At 37.6% G+C, this 13,096-nt stretch overlaps 1 protein-coding gene across 1 annotated transcript in view; it reads right to left on the bottom strand.

Annotated features, from left to right (window-relative positions):
• Positions 1 to 13,096, bottom strand: part of STAG1 (STAG1 cohesin complex component) — a 496,550-nt gene that overhangs the window by 258,535 nt on the left and 224,919 nt on the right. The window contains exon 5 of the mRNA XM_070375938.1: positions 11,589 to 11,685. Within this exon, the coding sequence (XP_070232039.1) occupies positions 11,589 to 11,685 (97 nt within the window). The remainder of the gene's footprint in view (positions 1 to 11,588; positions 11,686 to 13,096) is intronic.

Raw genomic sequence — 13,096 nt, 5'->3', positions numbered from 1 at the left:
GATAAGTATCAAGGCAATCAGATAAGAATAAGAAAGAAACAAAAAAATCCAGATTGGAAAAGAAGTAAAACTGTCTCTCTTTGCAGATGACATAATACTATATACATGAGATCAGATCAGTTGCTCAGTCGTGTCCGACTCTTTGCAACCCCATGAATCGCAGCACGCCAGGCCTCCCTGTCCCTCACCAACTCCCGGAGTTCACTCAGACTCAAGTCCATCGAGTCAGTGATGCCATTCAGCCATCTCATCCTCTGTCGTCCCCTTCTCCTCTTGCCCCCAATCCCTCCCAGATTCAGAGTCTTTTCCAATGAGTCAACTCTTCGCATGAGGTGGCCAAAGTATTGGAGTTTCAGCTTTAGCATCATTCCTTCCAAAGAAATCCCAGGGCTGATCTCCTTCAGAAGGGACTGGTTGGATCTCCTTGCAGTCCAAGGGACTCTCAAGAGTCTTCTCCAACACCACAGTTCAAAAGCATCAATTCTTCGGCGCTCAGCCTTCTTCACAGTCCAACTTTCACATCCATACATGACCACAGGAAAAACCATAGCCTTGACTAGACGAAGCTTTGTTGGCAAAGTAATGTCTCTGTTTTTGAATATGCTATCTAGGTTGGTCATAACTTTTGAAAACCCTAAAGATGCCATCAGAAAATTACTAGAGCTAATCAGTGAATTCAGTAGTCACAGGATACAAAATTAAAAAGAAATCTCTTCCAATCCTGTAAACTTATAATGAAAAATGAGAAAGAGAAATTAAGAAAACTAGAGCTAATCAGTGAATTCAGTAGTCACAGGATACAAAATTAAAAAGAAATCTCTTCCAATCCTGTAAACTTATAATGAAAAATCAGAAAGAGAAATTAAGAAAACAATCTTACTAATCACTGCAAGAAAAAGAATAAAATATATACAAATAAACCTACCTACAGAGACAAAAGGCCTGTATACAGAAAACTTAAAAACACTGATGAAAGAAATCAAAGATCACACAAACAGATGGAGAGATATACCATGTTTTTGGATGGGAATGCTATACTACCCAAAGCAATCTACAGATTCAATCCATTCCCTATCACATTACCAATGGCATTTTCCACTGAACTAGAAGAAAAAATATCACAGTTTGTATGGAAACACCAAAGAATACAAATAGTCAAAGGAATCTTGAGAAAGAAAATGGAGCTGGAGGAATCAACCTTCCTGACTTCAGACTATAGTACCAAGGAATAGTAATCAAGACAGTGTGGTACTGGCAAAAAAAACATATATATATAGATCAATGGAACAAGGAAGTCCAGAGATTAACTCACACACTGATGGGCACCTTATCCTTGACAAAGGAGGGAAGAATATACAATAGAGAAAAGATAGTTCTTCTATAAGTGGTGCTGGGAAAACTGGACAGATATGAGTGAAAGAATGAAATTATAACACTTAACACCATACACAAAAATAAACTCAAAATGGATTAAAGACTGACATAGTAAGTTCAGAAACCGTAAATTATAAAACATAGGCAGAACCCTCTTTGACATAAATCACAGCAAGACTCTGTTTGACCCACCTCCTAGAGTAATGGGAATAAAAAAAATAAACAAACGGGATCTAATTGAACTTAAACGCTTTTGCACAGCAAAGGCAAGTATAAGCAAGGTGAAAAGACAACCTTAAGAATGGGAGAAAATAACCGCAAGTGAAGCAACAAAGAAGTTCAGAAATAAACAAGCAACTCATGCAGCTAATTATCAGAGAAACAAAACCCAATCCCATAAAGGGCAGAAGACCTAACCAGATATTTCTTCAAAGACATACAGATGGCCAATAAACACATGAAAAGCCCAGTACTGTTCATTATTAGAGAGATGCAAATCAAAACTACAGTGAGGTACCACCTCACACCAGTCAGAATGGCCATCATTAAAAAGTCTACAAACAATAAATGCTGCAGAGGATGGGGAGAAAAGGGAACCTTCTTACACGGTTGGTGGCAATGTAAACTGATACCGTGACTATGGAGAACAGTATGCAGAGTCCTTAAAAACTAGAACTAAAACCACTCTCTGACTCAGCAATCTCATTTTTGGCACAGACCTGGGAGAACCATAATTTTTACACATGTACCCCAATGTTCATTGCAGGACTATGTTAACTAGCCAGGACATGGGAACCACCTAGCTGTCCATCAACATATGAACAATAAAGAAGGTGTGGGCATGTATATGCAATGGAATATTACTCAGCCATAAACAAACAAACGTGAGTCAGATGAACAGAGGTGGATGAAACTAAAGCCTGTTATACAAAGTGAAGTAAGTCAGAAAAAGAAAAATACCATGTATTAATGTACATATATGGAATCAAGATAAAACAGTACTGATGAACCTATTTGCAGAGCAGGAATAGAAACACAGATGTAGAGAATGAACTTGTGGTAGAAGGAGAGGGTGGGATGAACTGACAAGAGTAGCACTGACATATACACACTACTGTGTTTAAAACAGATACCTAGTGGGAAGCTGTTATATAACACATGGACGCCAGCTAGGGTTCTGTTATGACCTAGAGGGGTGGGATGCAGTGGGGTGGGAGGGAGGTCCAGATGGAGGGGTTATATATAATTATGGCTGATTTGAGTTTTTGTACAGCAGAAACCAACACAATACTGTAAACAATTATCCTCCAATTAAAAAACAAGACAAAATAAAATACTAATATTTGGGTTTTGGTGCCAAAACTCCTATATATCCTGGTTCCTCCCTTACCTCTTTGGAGTAGTCCCTTTGAGCTATCTCATAGGCTATGTTTTAGGGTTAGGTCCTCAGCAAGTCCACAAAATAAAACATAATTCTCAACTTTTAGGTTGTGCATTTTTTTCAGTGGACAAACCCTAATGTCAAACAAGGACTTTAGTTAATAATATCAATACTTTTCCATCAATTTTAACAAATGTACAAGATGTTAACAGGTGAAACTGAGGGGAGAAGAGGGTATATGGGAACTGTATAATTTTCACTTAATTTTTTTGTTAAACCTCAACCTCCTATTAAAAAAAAAAGTACTTTAGAAAAAATGAAGACTCTACTTATAATGATTTAATACCTAAAGTTCAGAAATAAAAATTTTGGAAACACAAATATAAGACTTTTTTACTCATGTACACAAAATTGATGAGATGCACCAAAAACTGGAATGCCTGAAGCCAGCACTGGTCAACAGAAAGAGCCCAATTTTTCTCCACAACAATGCTTGACCACAGGTCACACAACCAACATTTCAAAAGTTGAATAAACTGGGCTACAAAGTTTTGCCCCATCAGCCATATTCACCTGACCTCTCACCGGTACCAACTACCTCTTCTTCAAGCATCTTGGCAACTTTTTGCAAGGAAAATGTTTCCATAACCAGCAGGACACAGAAAATGCTTTCCAAGAGCTCACCAAATCCCAAAGCACGGATATTTATGCTACAGGAATAAAGTTATTTTTCACAGGTAAAAAATGTGTTGACTATAACAGTTCCTCTTGTGTTTAATAAAGATGTGGTTGTGCCTCGTTATAATGATTTAAAATTCAGGCTCTGAAACTGCTATTACTTTTGCACTAACCTAAAAGCTGTGTGTCTGTCATACTTACGCCTTTTTATACTGCCATATATCCTCCATACCAAGTTTGATGTTTCCCTGATAACTCAGCTGGTAAAGAATCTGCCTGCAATATGGAGACCTGGGTTCAATCCCTGGGTTGGGAAGATCCCCTGCAGAAGGAAAGGCTACCCACTCCAGCATTCTAGCCTAGAGAATTCCATAGTCCATAGGGTCGCAGAGTCAGACATGACTAAGTGACTTTTGTTTGATGAGAGTTTTTATCATGAATGAATGAATACTGAATTCTGTCTACTGAAATGATTGTGTAATTTTATTCTTTTCATGAATGTGGTGCATTGATTTATGAATGCTGAACCATCCCTGCATCCTGTATAAAACCAATTTAATCATGGTGTATGATCCTTCTGATTGCTGAATTTTGATCATGGTGTATGATCGTTCTGATTGCTGAATTCTGATCTTGGTGTATGATCCTTTTGATGATTGCTGAATTCTGATCTTGGTGTATGATCCTTTTGATGATTGCTGAATTTGGTTTTCTAATACCTTCTTGAGATTTCTGTACTTATATTCATCAGAGATATTGGCTTGTATTTGGGGTGGGGGCAGTCTGTGCATTAGTAGCCTTACAGAATGAACTTAGGAATGTTTCCTCCTCTTCAACTTTTTGGAAAAGTTTGAGAAGGACAGGTAGTAGATATTCTTAATATGTTTGGTAGAATTCTGTGAAGCCGTCCAGTCTTGGACTGCCCTTGCTCTGTTCCAACATAAGACTGAGTGTGAGCTAGCTCCAAATCTCCAAGTCCTTACCCTACTTGGCAATGGCAGCCTTCATCCTAGGAGAGTACAGTGTGAGAGGAAGGGGGGCCAGAGCAAGTACCCAGTGCAAGCTAGAGTGTGCGATGGGACAGCTGCAGGAAATCAGTCAGAGTCTCAGGTCATTTTAAATCTGCTTCCTCCACCTTGTTCCTGAGGGGAAACAAGTGTTTGCATGCAACCATCACAAGTGGAATTTTGGTTTTGTATAGCCATACAGTAAGTCTTAGTGGATTTCAAACCAGCTAAGGGGACTCATCTTCCTGGTAATCCCAAATCTGGGTTGCCAAATATGTAGCTCAAATGTCTCACACCCTAGGAAGGATCCTTGAGCTTGTGATATGCTCTCCTTGCTAGGGGTGCAAGTCCAGAACTGATCATTTCTCTTCTCTTCCTACTCAACTCTGTGTGAATCTTTCTTTGCAGTCTTGGTTACAGAAAGGCTGTTCTATCAGTGTACAGTTTGTTTCAGTAACAGTAGCCACACATGTACTGTATTTCTGAGATGTCCATCAGGGAGAAGGGAGCTCAGCATCCTCATGCTCTGCCATTTTGATCTCTTTCAGAATTATTATATTGTTTTTACTAGTTTTGCAAACTGAACCTCTTGAAATTTCTCAACTTTCAATATTACTCTCAAATAGTGATCATACATACTTCACTTTACTGGCTTCACCACAAACATGCTGGCTTATATGGATAATATTAACTGGCAGTTGTGAAAATGGGCATCTCTGTCTTGTTTGACTTCAGTGAAAATTATTCTACTAGATTCCCTTGAGCATGATGTTGGCTTTGGGGTTAAAAGGATTTTTCATCCTTCCATTTTTCACTTTCCAGAATTTACAAAAAAGTTGTAAGAAAAGTACATGGGATTCTGAATATCCATCACCAAATTCTCAGATATAAACATTTTACATTTTTTATCCTTTCCCTCTTCACATATCCCTTTATTCATCAATACTTCTGTATATATTTCCTCAAAGCAAAAAAAATCTAATACAACTACAGAATAATGATCAGAATGATGAAATTAACAATATAATATATATGTTCTAATTCACAGAATTGATTTTGGAATTTACTATTTGTCTCAATAATGTTATGTCAAAGAAAAATCTAAGATCGTGTATTGCATTAAGTTCTGGAACAGTTCATGACAGGGACACTCTTACAGAGCACAGGATAGTTATTATGAAAAAATATACCTCAACTTGAGCTTGCCCACTGTTTTCTCATGAGTAGTTTCAGACTCTGTACTATAGGCTAGAATAATACGAAAATGAGGTTGAGTTCTTATAAGTGCCTACCATGAAGCACATGCTATCAATTGGTTTAATAACTGTTTGCACTGTTTGCTTTCATAATTTGTTTAAGGTGGTGTCTATTAAGTTTGTACAGGTAAAGCACCATTTTATTCATAATATATATCTTGTAAGAAGACAATGTGAGGAGGGAAATAATATGTTTTTCACTTTCCCCCACTAGGTCTGGAGTATAAGCACTGAGTTCAAATTTTAGTTTGTACTTTTTATACTCTTCAGCATGTGTTATTTATGCATGACTCATCTATTCTGAGTGCATCCAAGTCTTGGATTTTCTGTCCATCTTCACTGATTTTTCTTTTTTTTCTGAGTATATGATACATGAAGATAACTCCCAAAGTCAAGACTGTTCAAAAAGTATATTCCAGTATCATCCCTCCACCCCAATTCCCTGTAAGTTTTCCACTCCATTTACATACACACATAGCCTACAGGGGACTTCCCTGGTGGCTCAGACAGTAAAATGTCTGCCTACAATGCAGGAGACCCAGGTTCAATCCCTGGGTATGGAAGATCTCCTGGAGAAGGAAATGGCAACCCACTCCAGTATTCTTGCCTGGAAAATCCCATGGACGGAGGAGCCTGGTAGGCTACAGTCCATGGGGTCACAAAGAGTTGGACACGACTGAGTGACTTCACTTTCACTATACCCTACAGGTAGGCAATCATTATTCTGCGTCTTATCTTCCCTTTGTTTCTTTATGGTCAAGAGACCAGATACATGTGTATATTCTATTATTTCCCTTCTTTCCTCTAAAAAACGTTGAATACTTTTACACACTCTTCTGCACTTAAAAAAAAAAAAATGTATCCTGAAAATCTCCCTGCATTAGCCCACACAGTTTTTCCTCATAATTTTTTGCCATGCCCAAAACCTCCACTGAACAAGTTTTGCCACAGTTTATTCAATCACTGTCCTATACATTGGCATTTAGGTTGTTTCCAATATTTCACTACTACAAATAATATGTTACTGAATAACCTTGTGCATTTATTTTTGTAAAATGGAAATATATCTTCATGGCAAAATTCCAGAAGCAGTATGGCTAGGTCAAAAGGTAAGAACATATGGAGTTTTGGTGAAAGTGAAAGTTGCTCAGTCGTGTCCGATTCTTTGCAACCCCATGGATTGTATACACCAGAATACTGGAGCGGGTGGCCTTTCCCTTCTCCAGGGGTTCTTACCACCGAGGGATTGAACCCAGGTATCCCACATTGCAAGCGCATTCTTTATCAGCTGAGGCACAAGGGAAGCCCAAAAATACTGGAGTGGGTAGCCTATGCCTTCTCCAGCAGATCTTCCCGAACCAGGAATCAAACCAGGGTCTCCTGCATTGCAGGCAGATTCTTTACCAACTGAGCTATGAAGGAGTTTTGGTAGATAATGTCAAATTTATATCTATGAGATATGTATCCACTTTTATTCCAACAAATAATTTAAGAGTGTCTGTTTCCTCACAGCCTAAAGAACAGAGATTATAACTTATAATTTTTTCAATCTGATAGATGAAAAATGGTATATTGTATAGTTTTATCTTGCAGCTGTCTTTCTTTCATATGTGCTAGTAGTATCTGCTTACTACACGTTCACAGGTACTTGAATCTATTTTAGATTTTTATTATACTGCACTAATATGAGAGACAATGAGCTTTCTCTTTTAAACATGTTAAGAAAATATGCATCTCAGTCTGATATACTAAAATGTTTTAAAATCTGTTTTGTCAAATGCTTTTTCAGGAACTACGAAGACAGCTAAAAGGAAAAGTAGCAAGAGATAGGAACAGAAAATGGAAAAAACAAGAAAAATGGCTCTCAAGCCACACATGTAAGAGAAATACAAATTAAAATCATCCAAATACAAAACTTAACCATGGATCAATGACCTACATATAAGATTTAAAACTATAAAACTATTAGAAGAAAATATGGAGGTAAATCTTCATGCGCTTAGAACTGGCAATGGATTCAAAGATTTGATACCACAAGCGTGAGCAAAAGAAATGAAAAAAAAAGTTGGACTTCACAAATATTTAAAACTTTTGTCCATCAAAGGACATCTTTAATAAAGGGAAAAGACAACCTACAGTGTGGGAGTAGTTGCAAGTTATACACAGTTCCATATTATGTATCTGATAAAAGATTTACTATCAAGAATAAACAAAGAAATCTAATACAATAACTCACAGCAAAAATAAAACCCATCTAATTTCAAAATAAGCACAGGACTCAAGTACACATTTCTTCAAAAAAGACATACAAATTGCCAAAAACACAAAAAGTTGCCCAAGTCACTGGTAATAAAGAAAATGCAAATCAAAACCATAAAAAAAAAATACCACTTCATACCCACTAGGACATTAAAATTTTAAAACTGGAAAGTAAAAGTGTTCTAGAGGATGTGGAGAAATAAGAGTCTTCATGTATTTCTGGAATTTAAAATGGTGCAGCTGCTGTGAAAACAGTTTGGCAGTTCCTCAAAAACTTAAAATAGAATTACCATATGATCCAGCAATTTCACTCCTAGGTATTTACACCAAAGAATTAAAAAATAAGTACTCAAAGAGATACCTAACCATAAATATTCATAGTAACAATATTCACAACAACCAAAAAGTGCAAGTCCAAGTGTCCATCAATGGATGAATGGATAAACTGTAATATATACATACAATGAAATGAATTTTATCAATATATGCTACTACTCAGAGAAATCTCAAAGATATGCTAAATTAAAGAGATCAGATACAAAACGTCACATACTGTACAATCTCCTTTTACATAAAATGACTAGAACATAGGAGCAGAAAGCAGATTAGAGGTAGCCAAGGACTGCAGGGGAGAGGCTTTAATGTGGAGTGACTAGTATAAGTATTTTTCTGGGGTGATAACAAAAAAGTTTTGATACCAGAAAGAGGTGGTTGTAGAACACTATTAATGTGCTAAAAACTACTAAACCACCCACTTTAAAATGGTTAACTGTTTAAGTGTATTTCACCTCAATTAAAAAAAAAATCATATATTTTTAAATCATTCATAAAACCAATAAAAAATTTTGATAAAAACACTTTGTTGAAAAGACCAAATAAAAACAGATATTTTCATATACTACTGATAGGAGTAAAATGGACATAATTTCCAAAACAGGAAATTTGCCAATATCTAATATAAATGAAAATATAATAACCTACAGAAATTCATTCTGCCACAAAGAACAAATGAGGTATTAGAACAGTGTTTTGGACTCTGTGGGAGAGGTTGCGGGGGGGGGGGGATGATTTGGAAGAATGGCATTGAAACATGTATAATATCATATAAGAAACGAATCGCCAGTCCAGGTTCAATGCAGGATACAGGATGCTTGGGGCTGGTGCCCTGGGATGACCCAGAGGGATGGTATGGGGAGGGAGGTGGGAGGGGGGTTCAGGATGGGGAACACATGTACACCCCTGGCAGATTCATGTTGATGTATGGCAAAACCAATACAATATTGTAAAGTAATTAGCCTTCAATTAAAATAAATAAAAAATTAAAAAAAAAAGAACAAATGAGGTACACACGAAATTACTCATTGTAAGAATAAAAGACAACAGATAGTAGTCAATGCGCTGTTAACAGACAACTAGTTAAATAAATTGTTGTACATACATAAAAAGGAATGCTTTGATGCTGGAAAAGAGGGAGAGGGAAGGGAGGAAATGGAGAGGAGGGAAGAAAGAGAAGAAAAGGAAGGGAAAGGGAGGAAGGGGAGAAATGTGAGGGAAGGGAAGGAAGGTAGGAAACCAAGAAAGTTCTCTATACACCATTATCTTTTGTGTGAGAGGGATGAGGAAGAAAAGAGCATACATTTCCTACTCATACAGACAGACAGATGGATATACAACAAAGGAGTTAAGAAGTAACTCTGTGGAGATAGATGGGAAGGCAAGAAGTATAAAGGCTTTTTGATTTACATTTCTCTTATTATGGTTTTTTTTTTTTTTTTGAACCATACGAACAATTTACAAAAGCAAAAAATTTTAAGACTACCATTCGTTTTAAAACCAAAACTCATTCTAACAGGACACTTACATAGATTAGATAAGACCACATATGTAAAGCACTTCACTCAGTACTTACCTTTCCCAGTTTAAGACTGTAAAATTAACAAACTCACTTTCCTTCAAATAAACTAATCTCTTGCCAATCTTCATCTAACTCTATGCTCCAGGTTGCTGCCACAAACTCTCTTTACGCACTAGAGTGTGCTGTACTTTCTCTTCTTCTGGAATTTTTATACCAACTGTCAACTTGGACCTTTCTCTTCCACCTTAATTTACTCTTATGCAACACCTCAGTTCCAGTATCAAGTCTGTTCCTTTGAGATGCACTTTCTTACAAATATCCCCATATTCACACATACACAGAAACACACAACCTAGGTTCAGTCAGAAGCTCCTCCTTGTTATTCCGACACTACACCTTGTGGTTAGACACGGAGACTCCAGATAGCGACAAGCCTGAATCTAAATCGTAAATTCAGCACTTAAAAACTGGATGATGTCCAAAAACTAACCTAAGCCCTGAATCCTTAGTTTCTTGAACGACAGAATAAAAATCATATCTGACTGATAGAAGTGTCAAACCAATATCAAATGAGCTAATGTATGTAAAGCACACAGCTTGGCACGTAAACTGCCAAGCTCAAACAGTCATTAAATTGTAACCAACTCTATTAGTCTTCTGGTAATGAGCAGTTCAGTGAATTACTGGTATATTTCCCTCCTTTTCTTTGCAAAACATCCTTCTTTAAAAACTCAACAGTGGAAAAAAAAAATAAACTAAAAACTCAACAGGGACTTTCTTGGTCGTCCAGATAAAAAGGCTTCACACTTCCACTGCAGTAGGCAACAGACTGGATTTCCAGCATAAGAATTAAGATGTTGCATGCTGCATGGCATGGTGAAATAAATAAATAGCAAATAAACTCAAATTAGAAAGGACATTAAAAAAAATTAAAGCAGAAATTATTTAAAAAAATAAATAAAAATTAAACATATTCTAATAGTTACTGGGGCAGAGACTGTCTTGATAATATATATATATATATATACACACATACATACATACATACATAAATACATAGGAACAATAACCTAGGTACTTGGTAAATATTCGATAAAATTCTTATGTTAATATGCTGAGTGATAACTTCATCAGAAATAAGAAAGCCTTCAAGAAATCAATTTGATCAGTGACCTCAATAGAAGATCACCTTTCTGCACTGATAAGCAAAGAAAGGTGTCTACCAACTGATTTATCCCATACAGTACAATTTAACCTGTTAATATTTATTCTACAGAAAAAAGATCTCTATCAGTTACCAACTAATATGATAAAAAATTTTTCACTTTTTAATAAACTGTCTATGGATTCCAAATGATTGTAAACTTAAACCTGATTTTCATATTTATGTTACCCTCAAACATTTAAGCTTCAAGAACTTCGTCTACAAGATAAGGATTCAAAATAATGAATGTTAGCAACTGGCACAGTTCACAACATAGAGCATAGATACAAATAATACCAGTAAACATTAACTATAAAATCTTGTGATCTAAAAAGTCAAATCACAAACTCCTCAATTTCAGATTTCCTTCAAAACATTAAAATTTCAGAAATCTGTTATGAGTAAAATTAAACTAAGAAAATGAGAAATATTTTTAAATAAAATAAGTTAACGACAAAAGACTAGCAATGAATTCCAGAATGAATTATACAATGATTAACACAAGGTAAAGTAAATTTGAAACTTCTGGACTGACAAAGTCTCAGTGTACATCATTTATTCCAACATTCTGTACCTCGACATCCTGAACACTGGATAAAAAAGTTGATTAAATCCAGAAGTGCAATGTCCCTGTCTTGTTTATATGATTCAATCCAGTCATCGACCACAGACTGTGGGGGGGGGGAAAAAGAAAGAAAAAAATTTTAATTGATATTACAGCAAATGAATTTTCAATAAATTATTGGTTTTCTATGTGCAGCTATTTAAACAGGAAAACTACTTAATTAAATCACATGTATAATATATATTAAATTATATATATAATACAAAAATTAAGACCATATATAATAAAATACATTTTTCCCCCAGGAACACAAGGATGATTCAACATTAGGAATTCAATTCAATTAATCAACAATGTAAAGAATAAAACTAAATGATTATAATACCAGATCTCAAAAGGTATCTGATAAAAATCCTGGAGCCATGCTTAATAAACCTCATATAAGTAAGTGAAGTTGCTCAGTCGTGTCTGACTCTTTGCAACCCATGGACTGTAGCCTACCAGGCTCCTCTATGGGATTTTCCAGGCAATAATACTGGAGTGGATTGCCATTTCCTTCTTCAGAGGATCTTCCCGACCCAGGGATCGAAGCCGGGTCTCCTGCATTGTAGACAGATGCTTTATCGTCTGAGCCACCAGGGAAGTTGCCGGTGGCTCCAACAGTGCACAAACACGGCCGAGAGGAGCTACCCGACGTCCGAGGTCAGGGGCAGAAGCCGGGAGGACCCCATGCCCAAGGGGCAGCGGCCAAGAGGAGCTATCCCACGTCCGAGGTCAGGGGCAGCAGCTAAGAGTGCCAGGCTGCGATGGCACAGGAACTGCCGAGAGGAGCTACCCAGCGTCCCAGGTCAGGGGGGGGCGGCCAAGAGTTCCAGGCTGTGGCAGCACAGCAGCAGCCTAGAGGGGCTACCCCACGTCGGAGGTCAGGGGCGGCGCCCTGGAGGAGCTACCCAACTCGAGGCTAGGGGCGGTGGCCGGGAGGAGCTACCCCACGCCCAAGGAGCAATGGCTGCACTGGCGCAGGAGGGCCTAGAGGAGCTACTCCACGTTCAAGGTCAGGAGAGGCACCAAAGAGGATATATCCCTCGTCCAAGGTAAGGAGCAGCAGCTGCGCTTTGCTGCAGCAGCGGTGCAGAGATACCCCACGTCCAAGGTAAGAGAAACCCAAGTAAAACGGTAGGTGTTGCAAGAGGGCATCAGAGGGCAGACACAATGAAACCATACTCACAGAAAACTAGTCAATCTAATCACACTAGAACCACAACCTTGTCTAAGTCAATGACACTAAGCCATGCCCTGTGGGGCCACCCAGGACCGGTGGGTCATGGTGGAGAGGTCTGACAGAATATGGTCCACTGGAGAAGGGAATGGCAAACCACTTCAGTATTGTTGCCTTGAGAACCCCATGAACAGTATGAAAAGGCAAAATGATAGGATACTGAAAGAGGAACTCCCCAGGTCGGTAGGTGCCCAATATGCTACTGCAGATCAGTGGAGAAATAACTCCAGAAAGAATG

Source organism: Bos mutus, chromosome 1 (genome assembly GCF_027580195.1).
Source record: "Bos mutus isolate GX-2022 chromosome 1, NWIPB_WYAK_1.1, whole genome shotgun sequence".
Classification (NCBI taxonomy): Eukaryota; Metazoa; Chordata; class Mammalia; order Artiodactyla; family Bovidae; genus Bos; species Bos mutus.
Note: the sequence above shows the minus strand (reverse complement) of the source record. Positions and strands in the feature narration are given on the sequence as shown.